Genomic DNA, 26,267 nt, shown 5'->3' on the forward strand with positions numbered 1-26,267 from the left:
TAATATTGTTACACATTATTTTCATATGCATGACATCTACATTACGTTGAAACAACTTATGCTTCCAGCATGGCAAATCAAGGAAAATGCTTCTTTTCTTCCATTGATACGAGAGATGTGTTAGTCTCTATCATGTCAGACATATGCACCAGTAAAAGGGACATGAGCAGATCTTAACTCAATGCTACCATCAAATGCATGTGCATCCATTTAAAATTCATGGTCATAGGGTAGAAGATGACAATGGCCCATGTAGCATTCTTTATTCTTGTGTTTCATTCTATATGAACATGTCTCTTTGTGATGAATAGGATAAGCTAACTTCCCTTTTGTATTCCACCCTAACATATTTGCATAAACTGAAAAATCATTGATTGTCCAATGTAAAGTTGCTCTTATTTGAAAGTTTTGTTTCTTTGAAGCATCTTATATTGATACATAAATGTCCCACAATATCTTTAGTTCATCTATAAGTGGTTGTAGGTATACATCAATTTTTGTTTTGGATGAAGTTGGTCCAGATATAAGTAATGACAACATAATGGAAGATTGTTTCATGCACATCTATGGTGGCAAATTGTATGGGACTAGTATGACTAGCTATACACTATAAGAGTTACACAATGTCCTATATGAAGTAATACCATCACTTGCCAATCCCAATCTAGCATTCCAACAATCAAAAGCAAATGATAGATGTTACTTACCAAAGGACTTCCAAGCTAGTGAATCTGCATGGTGCCTTAAAGATTCATAGTTTGTGTAACATTCATCATTTCATCTCATGTATGAGGTTGTCTAAGAAGACATGAATAACTACTTAAGTTGTAGTATTAAAGGAAATGTTGCAATACCTTTAAAGGGGCTTTATTTTCTTTCTAGCTGATGAGCTTCCTGTGTCATCTATGGCAATTCTTGTTTACTTTTCATTTTGATAGTCCACAAATATCAAATGAATCTTTGTTGATAGCATCCTTCCAATATAAATTGCAGTTCTTCAGGCAAATACCAATTTTCATACATGTGAGACCTAAATCTGTGACAATGTTTTTCACTTCATGAAAAGAACTTGGCAATTTTACACCCTTAGGAAAGGCTTTTCGTAACAATTTGATTAACATCATAAATGACTTGCTGCTCAATCCATTGTAGCATTTGATGTGAAATAAAAGTAAAAAGAATGGCAACTTTGTAAAATTATTGCACCCCATGTATATCTCATCAACATCATCACTTAGCAGCCTATTATATTTATCAACTATTGGATTTTTTTTTTTTTTTTTGCATATGATCATGGACATCATCACATCCTCTTGTATTGGAGTTCAAATTCCTGAAAGCACCATCTAACATTTTGTGCATGCCATCTTCTTCATTATAACTCTCACAAAAGCCATCACATACCATGTGCTCCATGGCAACTTTCATTGTTTGACGTACATAATTGCAGCATTTTAGACAATGCACATGAGCCTTTCATTGACCACTACATTGATTTGTCTAGCAAATTGAATAAAATATTTTACTCCAATCAGACATTCGACAGTAAGCCTAAAAAATTGAATGCATCTAACACTATTAATATATACTCATATAAATTTTGTAGATAATAAGGAAAAATTACTTGTTATAATGGCTACCTGTCTTTCTGGTTTATCCATCTCTTGTCCTTCAAGGCTATTTATGTATGATTTATATTGTAGTCAAAATAAAGGTACCTTTATGAAAAAATAAAATAGAAATGAAGACCCAAACAAGGCATTATATATATATATATATATATAAGATTTCACATTGCAATGCTTGTTTGAGATTCAATTATAACATCATGCTCAATTGTTCGTTAGATTTCACTTTGTGATATGGTAGCTTAAATTATCTACCATATCACATTAATCACCTATAAGTGAACTGATAAGTGAGACTTTGATGAATAACAAAAGAACAAGAGGAGAAAAAAATGTTGTAAAATGAACTAATATTTTACAAGTCTGAGGCCTGCTGTAAACAGGCTAGCTGCACCTGAATGATAATAAACTATAGATTAACTAGAGTTAACCACATAACAACCTTTCCCGTATCTCCTTTACACATACTTTGGTCTACCATTAATCTACACATTGAGCCTCTCTAAATGAATGCACCTTAATTTGTAATAAGTGATCATGTTACAACAAAAAAGCGATTTTGCAATTATCTCGTATAGGCAAAAACTGCTGCATCTAAATATCTGATTTATATGTAACAGTGTCAACATATGGATTATATGTTCTTATAGTTTTCAGAAATTTATCACTGGTGGATTTCTTGAAAAGAAGTTGAAACAAGCCCCTAAATGGCAACCTGTGAAGCTCAAACAAGCCTCTAAAAATCTATGAAGTTATTGCTCCATGCTCTACAACAATGAGTTTGGTATAACGTACATCATAACAAGGATCAGTTAGGTGTTGCTCGACTATTTCCATGAATTCCAACTCCAAAATCAACTCATTGTAAAATAAACGCAATGAATTTAAGTAGATTTATAAGCAGATGCACCATACATGCCTTGACTTATAGTTGTGCGGTAACATAAAGAGATGTGTTTAAAATTTGAGCTTTGCATACCTGAGCATAAGAAGTCTTTGTTCAGAAATCATTTTATAAGGAAAATTTGGGTAGTACGATTTTGGTTTCACTTTAAAATTTGGGTATAAAAGATGTTATAGTAGTTTATCATCTCAACCTTGTTCCCATGATAGATCATAGATATATTTATTGCTGAAGTCTTTGTTGTCTTTTTCCTTCATCATAACGACTTCTTACATCTAAACAACCAAAATCCTTGAAGCTTCAAAATTGTATTCAATATTTAAAATTTAAAAAAAATACAAACATCGTGATGATAAAAAACCAAGAACATAAAAGTAATAGTTGCCAAACATTGTGATACTTTTTCTCAGACACTTACTAAAATAAGAAGTCATATTCTCAGACACTTACTAAAATAAGAAGTCATAGCCAGTTTAATACCAATTTCAAACAGCTATTGCAGAATCGATCAGTCATCTACAGGGTTGACAAGACCCTATTAAGTTTCCTTCTGTAGCTCGAGTAGGTCACCACAAACACTTCTGGCACCAGTTGAAAGAAATTGCACTATTTCTCTTTGCCAGGCCCAACATGTTCAAGATCCCCATGAGATTGCCTTGTAGATGTTAACGCACGTCATATGCATTACAAATTTAAGCTTAGGAACTAATTTTGTACTCTCAAAATGAGAACCATCCTTCATGGAATGCACATGACAGAGTATCTCCGAAAGAGAAAATAAATTAGAAACAAATAAATAACCAATGCTTCGAGTAATAAAAAATAAACATTGATATCATCTCTAAACAAGGTATTTGGTTTCAAATCCATAATTCAGAATACGGAAAAGAATGAGATTCCAATATAGAGGTGCTGAAAGTAAATGCAGAACATGACAAACAAGTACACGAATCGAGAAGAAAAATAAGCAGAAACTCAAAAAGAGAAAAAGACAAACAAGTCGAATACCAACATCTGTAGGCCCATGATGAGAAGGCATTGGCGATGACAGACAATGGCTCTGGCTGAAAATTGTTCTCAAACACTTTCAGAGAAAAGGGGAGAATCCCCCCCGAGCTGGAGAATGGCCCCCGCGTTAAAAATGTCTATGGAAATGGGTCAGAAATGGCTATGGAAATGGGTCAGAAAGGGTGACTTAAAAGGATAACCATGGCAGCAAGAAACCTATAATGTATAGCGGTGATATTATCTAAACCAGTGAAATTTTTCACTGATATCGATTAATCACCGAGCAGATACCTGGTATTGACACTTTGACAACTTATCTGCTGACCCAGTTCTCTTTGGACAGAATAGGAATCATGGAAAACTTATCACCTGGATTTGATTGTATGATGCATGTTATGGATTCATATTTCACGACCCCTAAAGGTGATAGTGGTGGTGGTGCAAAGTTGGGTTCTATCATCATTATACAGATCCATGGAGGAGTTAAATCTAGAAAGCAGGATGACAAGACCATTCCTCCCCCTGACGGTCAACGAGATCATTAATTTGGAGGGATATCTGTGCTAGGTGGGACAGCTCGCTGAGCAATTCCACCCAACAAATGGATGCGATGTTGTGGTTCTCCACTAGCGTCAGCCCCGAACCGCTGGATTGTTGACACAACTCAAGGCTATTAGGAGATTACTCATAAGTTTGCCTTTCCCAGGTTTAAGTTTGAATCTGACTGCTACGTTATCAATTATCCAACTTCATGGTTGCCATCTGTGTTCATGAAGATATTTTGGAGACCGTCACTCAGATGACAGAAAGTAGTACCCTTGTGGTTGGCCCAGGGGCGTGGAGGAATAGCGTGAAAAGATGTTTGCTCCATCTGAAGGATAGTCGGACTAGAAACATTGGTGGTTTTCTGCTGCAGGAATATGATTCAGCTAGTTGACAGCAATCCTGTTGGTTCAATTGTTTCCCGTTTGGTGGAACCCAGTCCTGTAGGAACAAAGGAAATTCTGGGACTATCTTTCTGTTAGATAGCTAGTCTTCTTACCTCGTGTTTGTATCTACGTAAATATCCATTCATTTTAATAAAGGGGACCGTCCTCAGCAAGTTCGAACCGGAAGCTCTTGTATATATGCATGAATTTATTATTTTGTCATTGCCATTGTAGGTCATAGTTTTGGAAGTTATGTTCTAATGGTCTAAGCTCCTTATTTTCGGTACTGTGCACATTTATTGAGTTCAGATGTCCCCAATTTAAAATATTCACTTACAAGTTGTTAATTTAAATGCTTTTATAAACCCACTCATATATTGTAGTACTCATGTGCAATTTTAAATGGTCAATTAATATTAATGCATGCAAATGTGGTCCTAAGGATGACATATAGAGTTCCTCTAATATCAGATAGCATCGAGCAGCGGTGGGCACCTACGTTACTCTCCACCATCTTTAGGATCATTCAGAAATAACTAGATTAATTGACTTTTTTTCTACCTTGATGGTCCCAACAACTTAGACAACTTAGAATGGTTAGATGGCACATTCGTAGGCAATTAAAGCATAGATTTTGGTGTCGTGTCTCCTTTCTGATTGGACTGTAGAGAGAGGTTGGAAATCTTTACCCCTTTCAAGTGTGGTACTCTATCTCCCAAGTCGCCAGTTTTTTGGTAAGGACTTGGGGTCCTAGAATCAGGTCAGAATTTTTACATGAAGACGGTGCAGTCATCAAATTGAATTAGCTAGCTTGGATTGGCCAGGGGCAGGCTGCATCACTGGTCAAATAAGCAGCGATTCCTGCTTGGCAAATTAAAAGAAGCTGAGTAGTTAGCTCTTATACACACAATCTACACTGGCTGCATGAATCCTCATTTTGGACTCTTGACTTCCCAACACAACTAGCATCCCACTTGGATGACTGCAAGACCATGTCACACCTAGTTTTAGCATTGAAACGAGTTTGACTAGCTATGATGACAAAACCAGGCCTATTGATGTGTGGTACGTAAGGCATCGCTAAACAAAGATGCAGCTATTAACTCACCTATAAAAGAAGAGTTTAAACTTGCATTATCCAGTTGCAAGACAAATCCCTGCAGAAGAGCACCCGCTCACAGGTTCACTAGCAAATACAACTTTGACCTTCAAACAAATGGATGACTTTCACATGATCACATCTCATCAAGCTCAACTTTTACAAGAGACTGGTAGCTGGGGAGGATGTTGGGTTTACGAACTCGAAGAATAACAAAAGTTCAACAGTCAAATGCATCTCTGCTGCCATAATCTAATGATGGTCAGCGTAACCGCAACTTTATTTAATAATTTTGAAGGTTAAAAAGGTGAAAACCTAAAAAGAAGAAAACTATAAGTGAATAAGTTGTTCTTCAATACTCGAACATGTCGATCCAATACACAATATCAGTCAGCTGTGCCAAGGGGCCAATAAAAACCATCAATTAATTAATAGCAGCTACCAATTCACAGATTCAGCCTAACACCATATTCTCGGGAACGCAAGTATATCACAATTCACAGCTATAGCCACGCTGGAGAAAGGAAAAAGGCCGCTTTATTTCTAGCACAACCAGGAAGGGATACAGCAGATATTGGAAGAATTCGTCCAACTACAAGAAATCCTAGGGCATTTTGGACAAGAACATATACAGCAACTGTAGTTGGGGATGCAGCAAGAGCAGTCAGGTAAACTGCATCTGCAGTCAGGAATACAGCAAGAACAGTCTGGTACATTGCGCCTGCAACTAGGGCAAGAGGCTCTTGGCAGCTTACAGTAACAGCAAGTGGAGCAGTCTGGTAGGCAACCGCATTCAGGGGCACAACAAGAGCAATCAGGCAACGTGCAAGTGCAATCAGGTTTACAGCATCTGCAATCCGGACAATTTGGCAGCACATAGCATGGTTTGCAGGTGCAGCAATATGCAGCACAACACCACCTCCAGCACTTTGTTACATTGCAATCAAAACTTTTTGGCACACCAATAGAGCAGCCACTGCCGTAGCGAAAGCATGAGAGGTTGCAGCAAAAAACCACACTGCAAAACAAGACAATGTAATTAATTTCCGTTCTTGGCTACATTTTACCTGCAGCAGAGAAATCATGATACATAAAGTCAACCAAACAAGAAAAGAACTTGTGCATTTTGGTAGATCACTATGTAACTTCTTAAAGCCCCAGAAAAGTCCATATGCGTAAGAAATAATACAAACAACCCATCTACTTTCAGATTAGCCCAAGGGATTGGTATCATGGGGGAAGCCTCAATCATCTTACAGAAGATCATGGTTCCATGATGGTGTGTACCATTCCCTTGAGAAACAGACAAGTTAAGAAACTATTCCCTTCAGCAAGGACAAGTTAAGAAACTATCCAGTTTGAGGAGTAACGATCTCAAAGTTACGGCACTGTTGGTAGCACCTTGATGTATGCAACATCTTTGACAATTCTCAACCCCATCAACTACTGAAGATAACTCAAGCAGAACGAAGGCTCAAAAATTTGTTGAAGCATTGATTCACAAATCAACATCCACCTAAGGCCTTTTGCTCATGAATAGCATTGCAGTCTAAACATTCTTTAAAATGCATAGTGCTTCCAACCTATTAATTACGAACACTAATTGTGTTGGTTACATATTAGTATTTGCATTGACTTTAGAGGACAACAACGGCAGGGGCCAGTACATGTTGACTTCAAAAGAAAATTGTCAAACTACAGGCCATGGTTAGTAGCTGCATTCACTCTCGACTTCAGAGGAATGGATATGCAAAGGTTGACTCAACAAGTAGTTCTTAAGAAAATCCATGAAATATCATGCTCTTTCCATGTCACATGGGCACTTCTAAAAGGCAACTGCTCCATGCCATACCCACCTGTACCACTACCTCTGATACATCCATTACTAAGTGGTTGACTTCTATCCAGGAAAGAGATAAAGAAGCCAATGCAAACCCCTGTGCCAAGACTATACAAAAAAAGAGTCTCTTTCTAGGATCCATCAATCCTAGGGTAACGAGAATGGTCGTAGAGAAGAAATAAGAAAAAAAATGAAGGGAAGAGAAGATGTAGGTGAGAGAGAGTTATTCAAGCGATGCATCTAAAGCTTTTTTAAGATCCAAAGCACTGAAGCCAAAAATAGGCCACAGTATTTTTCTTGACTTCTTGTATGTGATGCTCCATGTTTAAATGCACTCTTAATGAGTTCATTTTAAAAAAGTGGGTAGTTTCTCCATGAAGTCCTATATTTTTATTCCATGTGCAAGTAAATATAAGTGTGTTTACAAGATTACATGGATAGATGTGTGTACCTAAATACATAAAACAAATGTGCATTAAGCAATGTTGTAAAAAGTGTATCGTAACCGTCTCGTAGCCGTATCGTAACCGTATCGTACGATATGGTGCCTGTATCGTAACTGTACGATACAGGTGGTGTATCGTATCGCATTTTTAAAACACGACGATACGTATCGTACAATACGGCCCCGTATCGTACGATACGTACAACAATTAAGAGGCAATTATAGACATATAATGAAATATATGCTAGAGGAGATATTCAAATAAACTTTGAATCTAGTCAAAAATTATTCATTTCATGTCACATAGGTACGGGTACGGGTACAGACCATTTTTAAAAAACTTGGGTGGGGGGGTACGGCCGTACACACACATGCACATATACATATATATGTCAAAAAATTCAAACATAATAATATATGCGCACATATATATATATCAAAAAATTACAATGAGGATAAGATAATGCATAAGAATCTTGAATATGGAGATAGAAGGATCCCCACTCGAAAACAAGACACGATAGAAGGATCCCCTTTCCCTCCAACACAAATAAGAACCCACTCGAAAAACAAAGTGAAATCAACACATTTCAGAAAACAAGACACGATTTGCATCCAAAAACTAAGTGCAAATTTACTGCTCAACTGAGACCGAAGAAAATCACGCGTGTGGAGAAGCATAAGCACAAAAAAAAGAACAACATAGACTTTTACATAACAAGATAAAGGAGCTAGCGAAGCAGAAAACGAATCCCAACACTACGAGGCAAGAATGAAGAAGAAAGAGGGAACAAAAAAAAGAGACGAACAAAAAAGAGGGAACAAAAAAAAAAGAAACACTAAGAACCAAAGCCATATCAGTATCGTATCAAGGGAAACAAGAGAGAGCATTGTTCCTCGTCGGTGAAAAGCACCGTCTGCCGGCACCGGAGACGATGGAAGGCTCAGCGCATGGACAAAAATTGAGAAAATGATGAAAACAAGCAAATACCGTCGCCGTTCGCCGCCTGCCATCGCTGGAGATCGTCTACCATCGCCGGTCGCCGCCCCTGCCTTCGCCGCTCGCCGTGCGTGGTCGTCGGTGAGTGAAGACGAAGAAACGAAACCAAATGAAACGAAAGCGTGTTTTAAGGACTTTGAAAACTTCAACGTTAAAATGGTTTAAAACGTTAAAATGTAAAAATCGTTAACATTAAAATCAGACAAATTTGGACTTGGTCAACTTTGACAGAGTCTGAAAAAGGTCGAAAATGACCTTGGGTGCATTGACCGCACCTGGTGCGGTCAAAGCAGCACCCTTGCCCACCCAGGGCCGTACCCGCACCGGTACCGGTGTCGTACTGGTACCGTGCGGGTACCATGATGTGACAGAGAGCTTAAAGAAGGGTAGATATGGTGAAAAAGAAAATGAGAAAATTAAGATTTTCACAGGATAGAGGAATTAACAAAATAAATAAACGAAATGTCAAAGGCATGGAGGGAAACCAAAGAGCCACACTCTTTTATTAATGAGAACCAATTTCAAAAACTAGGTAATAATGCCCTTGTATGGGGCCTATTTAATCATGTTCTGCAACATTTGATCAATACCTTTGCTGCAGTCATAGGAGAGGAAATTCCAGCAAAGAGATTTGAGGAAAAAGGGAGACAGACATCCCCATGTTGCTGCATTCCTTGTCAAAACTAAAAGCTCGTAGCAATTGGATTTGGTTCCTCCATTATCTCAGCCTTAAACTACACTGAGAAACTAAGACATGAGGTCAGGTGCTGATAGAAACCAAGGTTATTTCTGTTCAAAGTTGACTCTGGTACTCAACTTAGTAACAAATACATACACATACATATATATATATATATATAATGTATACTTTTAATTAACATTATATATATAAAGTTAAAAACTATTATAAAGTATGTAGATTCTGTGTAGATGGACAAGTTATAATCTATGTCACATAGGTACGGGTACGGGTGCCAGTACAGGTACTAACCATTTTCAAAAAACTTGGGTGCGGGGGTACGGCCGTATATATATATATATAAACAATAAGAAATACTTAGAAAATATGTATCAAAATAAAGAATATACATTAACATAAACAAATAAATAACATAGAAAATATATATCAATGGCTCTTGCAGCAGTGTGCTTACGAAACCTATTTAAAACTTTAAACATATGGACAACAAACAGCCCCATAGTCAAATATGAACATCAATCGAATTTTTACATCCAAAGAATAGAATAAAAAGTAAGGTGAAAAAAATTAAATCAAAATAAAATTAAGCAGTTTGGATCTATATGTACCCAAGTGTCAAAGTACCCATTTTGGGTACGGGTACGACGACACGGGTATATATATATATATATATATATATATATATATATATGTGGACCTTACTGAAGTACCCATGTGACTGTGGTTATAATCAGAATGATTTAAATCAGTCTTAGTAAGCCAAACGGATTCTAGTGCACCATATTGGAACTGAAGGACCTGAAAGCAGTTTGAATTGGACTTATTTCTGATTGACCAGGTATGGACATATTCAAACAAAGGAGAAGCATGTAATTAATGTAGATCCTAGTGTGTTTATTACATATGTCATATGATGCATTAGAACAACGCATCCATAATGAAGTAGCCATGTTTGTGAGACTTTTTAGAAACCATGGTTTGGTTAGATCATAAAAATTTCTCAGAATTCATGAAGGTGTATGTGTGCCTTATGATTGATGATTTGCACCAATGTGTGCTATGTATGAGAATGCTTAAGTTCACAATTGCTAAAGAAGAGGGTTCATGAGAATTCTTTGCAACCAGATTTGCTTGAACAGAGAATTTGCAAAAAAGACATTAATGCAAACAGAACAAACAGACTTGAGAAGGAAAAGAAGCTTCTCGTTTCATTATGAATATCCTTTTTATACTTTTTCAGGTGCAGAATATCTTTACGGTTTAACAACCCGTAAGGCCGTAACATATGACAGAGCCTATACAACTAACAATACCGCGTTAACAAACAAATTATAATATGTGACAGTTTAACACTCTATCAGAGTTACTAGACTGGTACTAATTAATACTTAACGGTAAGTATGGGATTCATCAACTCAGTACATATCTGAATAGATGAAGGGAAAATGTTGAGGATGATTTAGTGTCTAGTTTTGACATCTACATGAAGTTATCATGTCAGAAAATAGTTAGTTAACTCATTATCTTAGCAGTTTACCTCAAAAGTCTTCTGATTTTGACAACTATTTATCTAAGCAGTCCTGATCTTGACAGCTATTTGCAATAGTTTCCTGATCTCAATAGTAATTTACCTAAGGAATCTCCTAATTTGACAGCAATTTATTTTTTGTCAATGGAAATATGTATTTCCAGTTAGTTTGACTTGAACAGTTTATAAGGCTGAAAGCAATAGAACAATTATTTAACAACAATTTTCTTTCAAGAATCTAGTTTTTAAGCCATTAGTTTGATGGTGGTAGATTTTATGAGTGAAATTAATAGCAATCTGTTCATACGGAAACAAAACCAAGAATGAATTTGCATGATGATGTTTTTGATTACATCATGATGTATATGAGTCTATCTTACATAGGTATGGGTACAGATGCCGGTATAGCTACGGGTATGAAGCATTTTCAAAAGACTTAGGTACAGGGGTACCACCGTACATATTTATTATTCTATATGTGTATCAACAAAAAATAAGATTTTAAACAAACAAAACAACACATTCAAGATTCAAAATTTATAGATTCTGAAGAAGAAACTAATGTAATATGAAAGTAACAAACATACTAAAAATTCAAAGCATATTAAACTTTGACCTAATTTTAAGACATAAAAGTACTTGATCAACTTTGACCGAGTCTGAAAATGGACAGGTATGGTCCTGGATATGTTGACCATGCCTGATATGGCTTTGAGCAGATCCATGTGACATAGGCACGAGTTTTTAATTGCTTTCTTAAGTTTGTATACTCAACCACATAATATGAAATTAGCAAGCATATGGATGAACCTACGAGGTTAGTAAGTGCTGCTGATAAACATCCTCATGGTTCTAAATGTTGACTAAGTCTGTATGTTAAGATTGTATATGGATTCAACATTAGAAACATTAAATATACATAATTTTGCAAATAAATCTGATGGTTGGTTAGTTTGAAGTTTGAACCATGCAAAAAGTTCAAGTGAAAGACTATGCCCACATGCATAAATTATGTTTGCTTAAGGCATAAAATATCTTACCGGAAATTGATATATACATATGCAAGAGGAAATAGCGGATGACTATATATGGACAAATCCATATTTATTTTTGTGCTCTATGAATGTATAACACTAGTTTCTTTGGGGACTAATAGTTCAGCAAACCCTGCCTTGTCATGAGATTTGGATCCAAGTTTTGCACCAAAGGTAAACAGAAGAATTTGACAAATTCTGCAGGTAGATGTGTAAATGAAGCACCAGTCTTGCTTGAAGCATTACATGCATGAATTATGTTTGTTCAAGGCATAAAATATCTTGCTGGAAATTGATACATACATCCAAGACAAAATAGTGGATGACCATTCTACATTTATTTTTGTGCTCTATGAATTTCTAACACTACTTTCTTTCGGTTCTAGTAGTTCTGCAAACCCTGCATTGTCGAGAATCATGCCCAAGTTTTACTATGCCAAAAGTAAACTGAGAAATATGAAAATTTCTAGAGGTAGATGCATAAAAGAAGCACCCGCCTTGCTTGAAGGATTGGCATATGTGAGTCATAGTTGGCAAACTCACCGGGTTTGGCTCGGGAATCGTTCGAGTCAGCTCAAATCGCCAAAAAAACCTGGCCACGAGTCAAGATTGGCCCGACTCGCCCCTGACTCGGCTCGACCAGCCCTTGACTCGTCCCTAACTTGCCTGATTCAGTTGTCGACCAAGTCGACGAGTCAACTCGCTGACCCAATGACCTAGTCATCTGCCAATCCAAGCCTGAGTCACGGGTTTGCCAAATATATTGTGAGTGACAGCCAAATTCAATGGTTGGTTTTCTCCTAAGAGGTGGTCATGTGACATAAGTTCACTCTAGTCACACACTTTTTCATCTACGCTATACTAGCCATAGTATTGGGAGGCACAAGGGTTTGAGATTATGAAAATGTTTTTGATAGGAGAATGAGACATCATTGTTCCCACAGCCTTGAGTGCCTAGAAGGGCTGCTCTACCTTTTCGAGTGATGCAGGTGGTGTTATCCTGCTGCTACAGCAACAATCTAAGATATCTCAAGAGGCTTCACTACAAGTTACCCTCATTTTATATTGGATCACTTTGTGAAGATGTCCCATTTTACCTACATATTGTACCCCATGGGGTTTTCTACTGTTGCTCATCACTTCAAGCATGATTATATTCAACAGTCTAGTAGTTTATGTAAACCATAAGGATTTTTCATTTATCTTCTATGTGACTAAAGTAGAATGCATGGCATGAATCATTTGGCTTATATGTGATAGCCATGTTTTACTATTGATTTCAAATAATCTATTTGTATAGCTATCTTGTCAAAACATGTACGATCTATGTAGATATTTTTCACTCTCCCTCCTCTTTTGTTTTTGTAAGTAATTGTTAATGGCTTAATGGGTTTTGAAATGACTTTCTCAAGGCACTCAGTCAAGTCTTGTGCTTTGAGAAGCACATTGGGCTGAATCCAAACATTTTTATATGGGATTGTAAAAGCATTCATTTAAACAAGTATTTGCTAGTTTTTTGTTTGTTTGGAATTTGTCACTGCTCAATTTGTAGTTTGGTCATTCAGCCTTATTGTTTACTTCCATGGTGCCAAAAAAAAAAAATCAAGTCAGACTTGTGCCATGACATTGTTGTTGCCATTTTGGAGATAGGCTTAGCTACCATATGAATAGGTTTGAAACTTAAGAAGCACAAAGAATGTTAGTAATAGCCACTAATAGTTAGGGGAAAGGTGCCCTGTAGGGCCTGTACCTACAATTTTTTTTCTTTATAAATATGTATTGTGTTATGTATGATCAATGATGTATGAGAAATGCATGAACACATTGTTGTTGCCATTTTGGAGATGGGCTTAGCCACCAGATGAATAGGTTTGAAACTTAGGAAGCACATGGAATGTTAGTAATAGCCACTAGTAGTTAGTGGAAAGGTGCCCCGTATCTGCAATTTTTTTCTTTATAAATATGTATTGTGTTATGTATGATCAATGTTGTATGTGAAATGCATGAACACATCAATGAGTGAAATAGATGGAATTCTCTCATGTGGTATTCAGTTCTCAGTTTTTAGATAACATTGACATATGGTTCTCAGCTCTAAGCCTGGGCATTGGGCCGGCCCGACTCAAGCCTGATTAAATTTAAAAATAATTTTTTAATCTAAAATAATGTATAAATATAATTAATTACAATAAAATATTATAAATATAGATAAAAATTAATAAAAAATTAAAAAATCAGTTATTGGGCCCAAATCCAGCTTATCAGGCCCACCCGGGCCAGCCCGATAATCTATCAGGCCAGCCCGGGCCCGAGTCGGGCCTGTCGCCGGGTACCCGACGGCAGCCCGGCCCGGTGCCCAACCTTACTCATCTCGAGTCAACATTGTGGTATCAGAGAACAGGTTTCTATCTTGCTAGGCATTGGATACTTGAATTGCTGAAGCAGAGTAGTTGGAACACATAGACACTGCACTAAATATCTGAAGATGAAATTGGTTGGTATTTATTCATCGCTACTTATGCGACTTGTCTAAACTTATTTCAAATGTTGATCCCTATCCTCAATGGGAAAAATTATGAATTCCAGAGTATTAAGCTATGTCACATAGGTGCAGATGCGGGATACGACGATTTTAAAAAAAAATTGGGTGCGAGTGCTGCTATATATATATATAAGTAAATTTTTTGTCTATATTTTTAATTTTTTTTATCAAAGTTATGTTAATCTCATACATAATTCAAAGTGTTATTAAATAAAAATAATAAAAGGATGAGAGGCCTAGTCATTCCCCTTAAAGGAGGATAGTCAACAATCTTATTCGTCCTTTTACAAAAGATGACGAGACTTGTAACTTCATTAAAAATTTTAAAATATAGACCAATAAAACTTGATGTCCCTTAAAAAAGGCTTCAAATTTCTCATCCTTTGAGAAGGAGTCTCTCTCTTAAAAGAGAGAGAGAGAGGGAAAAAGGAAGAGAGAAAAGACGGAAGTACAAAAAAGAAAGAAAGGGAGTAGGTACAATCAGCAGTACCCGACTCGTTTTGACCTAGTTGAGTGTTATGTCAGGGCTCACCCACACCCGCACTTGAGTCGCCTCAGGTGCATCGCCACTTTTGGTGCACCCGCATGACTTAGGTTATGTCACATGGGTGCAGGGTGTGGGTGCTAGTCTGGAAGTAGAGGCAGGTGTCGGATGCAGCAAGTTCCAAAAAAAAAAAAATTAAGTGCAGGTGCGCTACATACATACATAATAAAAGGATGAGAGGTCTGGTCGTTCTTCTTAAAGGAGTATAGTCAATAGTCTTAGTCGTCCTTTAAAAAGGATGACCATGCTTGTAACTTTCATTAAAAAAATTAGAAATGTAGAGCAATAAAACTTGATGTCCTTTAAAAAAGACTTCAAATTTCTAATCATGCCTCTCTTTTAAGAGAGAGAGAGAGAGAACAACAAGAGGGAAAACAGGGCAAGAGAAAGAAAAGATGGCAGAAGCAAAAAAGGAAAAAAACAAGAAAAAAAAAAGCGGGTGCAATCAGCAGTACCCGATCAGTTTGACCGAGTGGGGTGCCGTGTGGAGATGCACCCGCACTTGCAACAAAGTCGACTTAGGTGAATCACCACTTTTTGTGCATTCGTGTGACTTGCGCCCTGTTTAGATGGAGGGAAAGATAAGAGATGAATGGATGGAAGGGAAAAGAAAATAAGGAAGGGAAGGAAAGGGAATGGGGAAGGAACGTCCATTCCTTTCCATCCCAATCTCTCCATTTTTGGAGGGATTGAAATTACATTAAAAGATCCTTTCCTTTCCCGCCCCTTCCTTTTCTTTCCTTTCCTTTGCACCCAAACACAGTTCTTAGCACTCTTTTCTTTTCCTTGTTAGTGAGTCATCCAAAGATTCCAAACACAAGAAAGACATTTCTTTCAATTCATTTCTCTCTCTCTCCCTCCATCCTAACAAAGAGTTAGTCTATGTCTATGTCACATGGGTGCAAGGTGTAGGTTCTGGTGCGACCACAGGATGTGGATATACATACATATATATATATATATATATATATATATATATATATATCTGTTACCTAAGTAACTTCAAGTTTCTGATCCTTTGGAAAGGACTCTTTCTCACTCTCTCTCTTTTTTAAGAAAGAGAGAAAAAAAAAGAAAAGGGGAAAAGAGAAGAAATAAGAGGGAAAAAGAGGGGAGGAGAGAGAGAGAGAGAGAGAGAGGAAAAAGATGGAAGGAAAAAAAAAGAAAAAAAAAAAGGAGCAGGTGTGGTCAGCAACACCCGACTCAGTCGGTTGGACTGAGTTGGGTGCCATGTCGGGCGCACCCACACCTGAGTCGACTCAGGTGCGTCGCCACTTTTGATGCACTCATGTGACTTAGGCATTCACATGAAAACCTTTTTTATTTCTCAAGATTTATATGACTTGATGGAGAATTAAACAATGGATGTCAAAGGAGGCAAAAAAAACCCAGTTATTTGTGCTGGCTCTACATCTAGATGGCACAGTTTTTATCATAATAGTGAGCATTTTTGCAAGAAAAGAAAAACTAAGGACAAAGGCTGAGATGGATTCAGAAATATAATTTTCTATTTGTCTTTATCAGATTGCAGATAGAATCCCACTGGTCTATCTCAATATTTTAAATCATCATTCTCTTTTCCTATGTATGCCAATGTAATATCAAAGCATCTATTAATAATCATTGAATTAGCCATAAAAAGTTGAGGTATCATGTAAGATTCTCAAATAGATACTAGAGCATTGATGCTATCATTGACTATCATTATCTAAAAGTTCAAATACAGTTGATATAGTGGAGATGCAACCAAAATATGGATTGGGAGCTAGAATCTTTTGTGTCAACCTATAGGGCCGATAGTTTCTATAAATTCTTCATTAGCAGAATGTGAGATATTGCCCTTTCATTGAAAGTGTGAGGAACTAGTCATAGGTTACCAACTGAATATTTAGGCATCAGATTTGGTTTGTTCTGTGTTGCTTCCTGCTTAAATTGGCTAGTTTCTTCAATGTTTGTAACAGACTTTACTTCAGGCATGGTTCTTCCTATTTGATATATATCAACAACTAGACTTTTCAAAACAAATAAAATTAGTGGGTTTTGGGCAACGATTTGACTGCTTACTGTATTAGCTATAGCTTATTTCTAGTTCTCTTCTATATAAACAAGACAAGCTGTACCTAAGCTATAATGAATCAACTATTAAGTATTAAATCTCGAGTACAACTCTAGTTATTATTTGTCGGACATGAAAAAAAGGCTACTTACATTTGATCAAAATTTAATTTTTACTTTTAATTTGTAAGGATTCTTGAATCAACAGGTTTAGTTGCAGATATTTTTATTTCAGCTGAATTCATAACTATTTGAACCTTGAACTATGTAGTCACCAATTACAAAAATTACTAATCGACTCAATGCAATTTGATGATAATTTATAATTTGTAATTTATCATAGATAAAAAGTTCGAATTATTTAGGTAGTGATAAACAGATAGGACGGAAACAATCCACGCATTTACCATAAAATACACAAATTTTCAAACCAATTCTATGGCACATCACGATCTACATTACAATAGTTTGAACTTGGAAGTAATTAAATTGAAAAAAACATATGGTACATGAGTTGTGTTATTGCCTTATTGGAAAAACATCAGATTTCATTTCCAATCAACAAAGAATGAAGAGCTAGAGTAGAATACCACTTGAACTTGCTGATGCTAACCTTTGTAGCCCTATGAGAACTTTTGCATCCCCATGAGAACGATTCATTGGATAAAAGTAATTTTTACTGATGACTATACACATACGAGTTGTGTATGTTTTCTCACGCACAAGTTGGGGCATTTGAAAAGTTCAAGGAATTTAAGGTGTATGGTGAAAAAGAAAGTGGTTGATAAATAAAAGACTCTTTCTGATAGAGGAGGTGTTTATTTTTAATTATATTGAACTTCTTGCAAGAAAATTGAAATTTGCCTATGATACACAGTAAAAAGGGCACCTCACAACATGGTGCCATGGAGAAGAAAAATAGAATGGTGGTGGAAATAGCACATAGCAAGTTTGTTGAGAAGAATTTGTCACATGAATTTTAGGAAGAGGCTATAGCCACATTAGTGCATTTACTTAATCTAGCTCCAACATAGATAGCTTGAGATAATGTACCATGCCTGGTGAATCAAATGGCAAGGTGAAGTCACTTATGTACTTTTTGTTGTATTCTGTATGCCTTAGTCGATTACTCTGAATGTTCAAGGAAAAGCGAAAAATGCATATTAGTTGGTTCTAAACTTGAATCAAAAGTATATCACATGTATAATCTAAATTTAATAAATCAATTATAGGCAAGCTATGACTATTTGATGAAGGAAGTTGCTGGAACATCCGCCTTGAAATGTGACTTTTCATGAAGTTAGCACATAGAGTGTCAGTCATAGTCAAAAAACATGTTTTTACACACACTAAAAAGAGAAAAAAAAACAAAAAAAAATGCAATAAATAAATTAGCTGTTTAAAACTTTTAAGAAACATCATTTTTTTGACAAAAACATTAAAATGAAAAAAAAAGTGAAATTTTTTTCCCTTTTTTCCCATTCCATTTTCATTTTTTTATTTTTTCATGTTTTTGGAATGCTTTTTTTTCATTTTCTAATTTTTATTTGTTGCAAATCTACTTATTTTTTTATGTTCGTATTACTCACTTATTTTATTTTTCCCTCGTTTTTAGTTTTTTTTTAATTTTTTAAAAAGTTAACGTATTTTTCCCTTTTTTTAAGGCTTGTCATGTTATACCGAAGAAAAACCTCATCGTTTAAAACGCGTGAAAATTTTTTGTGACTATGGTGTCAGTTAAAGCCACCAATACTTAGTGGAAGAGTGTCTTACATATGCGTTGCAACTTGCAATTCAAGATCATCCAAGTATTGGGATGTTAATTCAAAGGACATTGACATGAATCTTGAAGGAAAACATGATTTATGGTCTTAATACCGACCTTATGGAACTTGTCATTCCTTCTAATCTTGATGATGAGAATAAGGATCAATAAGCTAATATGTTTTGGACGTTTAGTATGTTTGTGACTTTCATATTTTGTTCATTAGTTTTTTCCTCATAATCTATAAATTTTGAATCATGAATGTGTTGTTTTGTCTGCCTGAACTCTTATTTTTTGTTATATATAATTATATACGTACATACATGTAATTATAAATATGTTGGTGGTACCTCCATACCCAAGCTTTTTGAAAATGGTCTGTACCGGTACCCATACGGATACCTATGTGACATAGGCTGTCGCCAATCTTTGGTTGTTGGTCACATCTTCACCATCACTACTCATCAGTCACCATTAGTAAAGAGAGATAAGGTCATTGATGGGTGATGAACAGGTCAGGTAGGGTGTTTTTTCAACTGAGCCAAAGAAGCACAGGTGCAGTCAACAGCAACTAACTTGCATTTACCGAGTGAGTTCTTGTCCCTTGTTGTGTTGACAGGGATGTTATGTCTACTTTGGTGCATCAATTTTATGTAGATATTAATGCCATGACCTGCCGGACGTGTTAAAATTTCAATGAATGTGGTTTGTGATGAGAATGATTTTGACCATAGATCTGCATAATTTTCCTATATCACATGAATGCAGGCATATGCACGCGAAAATCAGTGCCAAAACTTGGATAGTAGGGACAAGGATGTGTGTGTGTGTGTGTGTGTGTGTGTGTGTGTGTGTGTGTGTGTATATATATATATATATATATAATTTTAAATCATAAATACATATATTCATTGTTAATATTCATAAAATATAGATTACTATACAAAAATACCAACATATACTAAGAAAATACAAGAATGAGTCAATCAAGTCCAAAAGGTGTCTTGTACCCCACTGTGTCTAGCCGCATCTAATGGAGTACAATGCATTTCCAAGAATATCTATGTCACAAAGCAATTATCATAAATAATGTCATTTTTACAAAAAAAAGAAAAAAACTGGGAAAATAAATAAAAATAAAAAACAATGTTAGTTTAAAACAACGTCAAAACATACCACATTTACTATGTTACATAGAAAATATTTATAATATATTTAATTTTTTTTTCTCTCTTTCAATCCTTTAATAGCTATTGCTGATTTCGATCAATGTTTTGTAAGAAAATTAGCTGAAAACTCAAATTTTCATTTTTTTTAAATTTGTTTTAATTTAAATTTTTGACATTTTTCTTAGAAGTACAGGCTTCATGTTTAATACCCAAGAAAAACCTAGCTAACAAAAACCTGAAATGGCATCTGTGACAATGATCTACATTTTCCTACCAACAATTCTCGTAAAAGAAATTTATCACCCATGAACTACGTGACACGGGTATGTGTAATTTGCGCAGGTAGCCGTGTTGGTACGTGGGTATGGCAACACGGGTACGTGGGTACGGCTGCATGTTAAAACATTTAAAATTATATTTTCAAACTTAATTTTTTCTCTAATTTTGATTTTTTCCTTCTTTTATAGTTCCCTTCCACTAAGATTCTATATTTTCCTCCCATTTTTCTTTAATTTTGAGAATTTTTGTGGATTATAATACTATTAATGGTTTTCTTTTCATTTTATCATTTTTGAGAATATAAAAGTTGTCGTACCCGTGTACCCAAAATTTTCAAAATTGCCGTGTCCGAACCCATACCGTTGTACCCGAACCCGTACCATAACTGCACCCATGTGACGTAGCCCATGAATCATGATTAAGGACAAATTCCTTTGCAAGCATTAGTGGTAACTGTGATCCTTAATGTGCCCAAGAACTACAATTTGTTAAAACATATGATGCCAATTCAGATTCAGCAGCATTGCCTTCATGAAGAAGCTGCAGCTCCACAACCTTCTCTTACTTGCAAATTTAAAGGGTATGTTTATACAAGATGGGAAAAGCATCATCACTAAGTGTGTAGAGAGAGATATTCATACAGCCAAACTAGCATCGAAAGGAACGTAGAATTGGAAAATCTTGTTAAAAGGTGTGTTTGTTATCAAAAATTTCCTATGGATTTCTACGTGTTCTTATCCCAAGTTAAAAAAGAAGACTAACTCGTGGAGATATTCATACAGCTAAACTAGCATTGGAAGGAACACAGAATTGTAAATCTTGTTGAAAGGTACATTTGCTATGAAAATTTTCCTATGGATTTTTACTTGTTCTTGCCAAGTTAAAAAACAAGACGAACTCATGGTTCTTTTATCAAGTTGTGAAGCAAAAACATTGATTGAAGCAATAAATGAGGAATGGAAGCATTGCAAAAGCATCCCAAACAAGATAAAACGTGTCATAAACCTACTGACAAAAGTATATCAGACAATAGACATGATATATTAAATCATGTTTGAAACCAAACCAGGCTAGACTTGTTATGAAGGAGTTCTTGATCAAGGCTATAATCAAACTTCTAGTCATCTACTTAAGATGAGAACAACAATGATTATAACTTTACCATGGATTGTGGCTGGTCATTAAACCTACTAAATGTCCAAAGATATACTCTTACATGGAGATTTAGAGGAAAAGACCTACATAAAGTAGCCCACTCAGCATGTGGAAGGAGATCTGAGAATTCATATGTGCAAACTAAGAAGAGTAATTTACGGTTTAGAATAAGCCTCACACTCTTAGTTTGAAAGTTTTCCATTGGAAATACAAGGACATGGCTTTAGCCGATCCCTGTCAGGTCATTTATTGTTCAGTTTCAAATGTAAGAGTACAGTTACATTGTTGTTGATATACACATGGATGGCATGACTATCACACAAAATTTAAGGGATTATATTGGAGAAGAAGCTCTTGAGTCAAAGATTCAAGATGAAAGTCCTTGGAAATTAGTGATCCTTTGTTAGAGTTCAAGTGGATAGAATCATAGAAGGAATGTTTGATAATTGATTGACCTTAACTCAGCGTATGTAAATTGTAAACATTGGATTTGTTGGGTAAGGCTGGAAGGGAGGAGGACTGCAAACCGTTGAATATATTGACTGTTTTACATTAAAAGCTTGTTCTCAAAATGGAGATATGCATAATGTCCCTTCAAAATTGACCAGAGTATAGGTGGAATGCTTCAACATCTTACTTTTACTCATTTTGCATCATCTATTCAGTCAATCAGGTATTACAGCTCAATGAGCTCGTGCATAAACCATAAATTGGGCACGTGGATGCTATAAAAAGAATGCTAAGATATCTAAAGGGTAGAACTGGAGATGGGCTTCCATATAAGAAAAATCAGGAAGATGGCTATAGTGGTGCAGACCAGACAGAATATCATGACAAAAGGATGCCTATTTTGGGCTATTGTAATCTCACAGGAGAAAACTTGGTGGCCTAGAATAGTAGAAAGGAAAAAAATTGTACTTAAAATCAAGTATGGAACTAACTATCAATCAACAACCATTAAAGCTGCAGAGGTTAAATGGACCAAATGTTTATGAGTGAAATGGAAGAACTAATTTCAAGTTTTGTTTTAGCTTATGATGATTAGTCATTAGAGTGATAAAAAATTAAAAATATTTTATTTAACCTTATTTGTCTAGACCATCATTTGTCAAGCAAAAGAAAAAGGTTGAACCTCACTTCATTCCAAAAGAGAAAATGACAACTAGGGTAAGTATCGACTCTTGTCTTTCATAACTAAGTGATGAGTATCGATGGTATGATACGAATTGAATCCAAAGCTCTCCATCATCAAATGAAAATAAAATTTCTAGAGAATGCAGTAATAAAGGTTGCAGAAGGTACCGCAAAATCCTCCAAATTCGATGTGATCTCCTGATCGTCCTTTTTCTGCTTAACAAATAAATAAATCCATCAATATGCCAAAACAGAAATATAATAGCTAAGCAGAAGATGGTCGCTAAAGGATAGAACAGATCCATACATTGGTACTAGTGGATCGGGGTGTTCTCGTACAAAATCTTCGACCCTGCAAAAAGCAACCTGTCAGCCATAAACCAGGAAAGCTCTACCCCGCTAAAAGCAGAACCAAAATGAAATGATAAGTCAAGATGAATGGTACTCTTTGCAGAAACGAGAAGCAGGTGGAAGGCCATCCAGAGACGTCAGCTCCTCCTAAACAAACAAAACCTTTTATCACACCATAAAACCTGAAGTTGTAGAAAACAAGAGCACAGATTTGACAACAGGTGCAACAACAAGCATACGAACCAAAAAACATCATACAGATCTCAATCAACTGAGTGAACAACTGATGTTACCACGAATGACACGGTGAGCGTTCGAAACAAGGCAACAAACAAGGAATAAAAGTTTATAAACTGAAAACGCATTTGCGTGAGCGTGTTTGTGTCGAGGGTGAGAAAGAGTGGGGGGAGAGGTGGTGGTGGAGGTAGCAGTTCAACAAATCGACCCAAAAGAAGCTTGCAAAACAAAGAAATAGAGGAAATACTTAAAAGAAAATTGAGGGAAGCCTAAAACTATGCAATGATGAGCACAACATGAGAGAGAGAGAGAGAGAGAGAGAGAGAGAGAGAGAGGTTCAACCTCCAGGAAACCTATTTCACGATTTAGGATCTGAATCTGCTTCTGCAGCCGATACTTGCCGTACAGGTCGGGGTAGGAAGGGGGAGTCCTGGGGCATGGCCCCCGCAGCGAAGGAGGAGAGGTGGAGGGTGGGGACAAGGCGACTTCCGATACCACCACCATTTTCTCCGCTCTCCCTCTTTCTCTCTCATCCACAAAAGAGAAACACAAAGAAACAAAAAAAGAAAGCGGAAGAATAGAGAAAGAGTGAAGGTAAGATGGCGATGCAGGAAATAGAAGGGGAAGAAGAGGGAAAAGGGAAGGAAGAGGAGGAAGAAGTGAGGGAACGGAAGGGACGATGAGCGTGGAGGACGACGAATGCAAAGGCTGCTGCTGGTGCTCGTCGTCGTCGGAGGAAGCCACTGCACCAGCAGAAGTAGCAGGCAGGGGCAGGCCTGGACGTCTCCCCTGGCTGCATGTCCGATGCAGATACCTTCATTTTAAAAAAAAAAACAAAAGAGAAAACAAAGCTCTTTTCTTTCAACTCCCCAAAACGAAAATATGATAAAAATGATAGTGATAATGCTTTAAAAAAAATAAAACAAAGCAAGTAAACCATGAAACCCTAAAAAGAAAAGCAGAACAGTTGGGTTTGAAGGCCCAACAAAAATTGCAGTGCCGCAGCAGCAGCGGGGAAAAAAATCTACAATCCAATAGTCTCTTTTCTTAGTAGTGTGATTCCGTACAGTGAAACAAAAAAAAAATATCGTGTCAACTGCCGCGTACAAGAAAAGGGGAGAAGGAGAGAGTTTTTTTTTTTGAAAAATGAAAAATAAGTCAATACCAAGCGCGTGCACATGCATGTTGACCCAACAGCCGTAAGAAAGCTGTCAATAAGCCAGAAACTCGTAAAAAATGGATGGAGAGACAGAAGGGACGGAAGAGGAAGGATGCTCACGTGAGGTTTAAATGTGGCTCTCTCTCTCTCTTTGACCCTATCTACGTTATGGTGTGACTGTTCCCGCTCCTGCCCGTTGGGCCCTACTTTGTGGAATTTTAGTTTTGGAAAATTTATCGTCTTCATGTATCTATGATAACCCGCTTAGTGTATAGCGAATTAGAAATAATTTGTTAGGTAACAACATAAATCCGAACTCACTTTCATAACAAAACTAAGAAAGATAATGTTTTAAAAACATTGCTAGTCACTTTTTGTAACTTGTTTTCTCAATAATTTCGCATCAATGGCATGTTTTTTTACTACTTTTATCTGTTTTAAAAAACACTTAAAAAATAAAATTACGAAGAAATTTTTACTTAAAAAATATTGTTGTTAAGAGTATAATCGATCTTTAAGTATAATTAAATTTTTTATTTATGAAGTGCGTCTTTATGAATTATTTTGTAAATTATAAACAATTGTTCTTATTTATTTATATTACCCAATACCTCACATGCATTTTTGTCGTGAAGCTATATGGACTCCACAATATCCCAGTACCTTGATATCGTGCTTCACTTCACATAACTACATATCTCAAGTCTATTTTCATGCCTACCAGCCCAACCTGCCACAATTTAACCCTGGGTAGCTTAGCTGTCCTCCCTATGGATACATGCCACCCTCTCTATGGACACATGACGGGGCAGCTCAATTCCATCTCCTCTTATGTAGTGGCGGAGTCAGTCTCTTAAAATTTCTTTATTTTTAAATAGGCATCTTTAAAACATTTCTATCTTTATAATATATATATATATATATATATAAGTGTCCCATCAATATATTTTTAAACCAGTATAAGTAAGTGTCCCACCAAATATGAATATTTTTAAACGAGTGAATGTGCTTCCACCTAATATTTTTTTTTGTTCCGCCATTAACGATATAACCCATTGGAAAGGGGGTTTACTCTCATAAAAGCGGTGGCATCTCCTGCACCGGCTTTGATGCAGCACGATATTGATAAGATTGCAATTGATGATTCAGTTTCAGATTGTTTATCTTTCAATTTGATGGATAGCACTTGCAACTTATTTCGGGTCTGGATCAGATTAACATAATAAGGCTGATTTCGTACTAGACTCAATCCACCAGTCCCACTTATGCCTCTGGAAAAGAAAAAGTTGGCTTCCAATGATTGAAATCCCTTACTCTCTCGTCTTTGGATGGCTTAATTAAGGCCTTTTTTTTCAGTTACTAACCCATATCCTACTCCAATCAAGAAGCTTTGAAATGGCGACACCGCTGGATTGTTTTGCTTATGGATATGAGGAACTGACCACTGTATTATGTATAAACATGTATGGCTTTGTTTTATTAATATAAAAACAATTTCAAATATTTTAACTGGTTCAAAAAAAAATCGAAACTAGAATTGGCCTTCTTTTGTACTAGCCAGAAAGGATAATATGATCTATACTGACCAGTATGATGCGGCATAATATTGATAATTAAGATTGCAATTGATTATTGAGTTTCGTATTGTTGAACTTTCACTTGATAGATGCAGGTTGCAACTTGTTTTGGTTGTGGATCAGGTTAACATAATAACCCTGATTTAATGCCGGACTCCATCCATCAATCTGACTAGCCGTGCTAC

At 36.2% G+C, this 26,267-nt stretch overlaps 1 protein-coding gene across 1 annotated transcript; it reads right to left on the reverse strand.

Annotated features, from left to right (window-relative positions):
- Nucleotides 1–5,974: 5,974 nt before the first annotated feature.
- LOC116263302 (guanine nucleotide-binding protein subunit gamma 3-like) lies at nt 5,975–24,549 on the reverse strand. Its single transcript, XM_031642989.2, has 5 exons — nt 23,689–24,549; nt 23,204–23,256; nt 23,066–23,110; nt 22,927–22,971; nt 5,975–6,586 (listed from the first exon to the last, which is right to left on the reverse strand). The coding sequence occupies exons 1-5, from the start codon at nt 23,848–23,850 to the stop codon at nt 6,112–6,114; spliced, it is 780 nt and encodes a 259-aa protein (XP_031498849.1). The 5' UTR covers nt 23,851–24,549; the 3' UTR covers nt 5,975–6,111.
- Between the last annotated feature and the right edge of the window lie 1,718 nt (nt 24,550–26,267).

Source organism: Nymphaea colorata, chromosome 10 (assembly GCF_008831285.2).
Source record: "Nymphaea colorata isolate Beijing-Zhang1983 chromosome 10, ASM883128v2, whole genome shotgun sequence".
In the NCBI taxonomy this organism is placed as follows: domain Eukaryota; kingdom Viridiplantae; phylum Streptophyta; class Magnoliopsida; order Nymphaeales; family Nymphaeaceae; genus Nymphaea; species Nymphaea colorata.

Bases quoted from the DNA above. Each gene is read 5' to 3' on its own strand.
- LOC116263302 (XM_031642989.2), bottom strand. From the start codon at position 23,850: ATGGTGGTGGTATCGGAAGTCGCCTTGTCCCCACCCTCCACCTCTCCT. The intron at 23,111-23,203 runs GTACCATTCATC...TGCTTTTTGCAG, and splicing joins GCTTCTCGTTTCTGCAAAGA to GGTCGAAGATTTTGTACGAG. The intron at 6,587-22,926 runs GTACCTTCTGCA...CTTGTTTTGCAG, and splicing joins CGAATTTGGAGGATTTTGCG to TGTGGTTTTTTGCTGCAACC.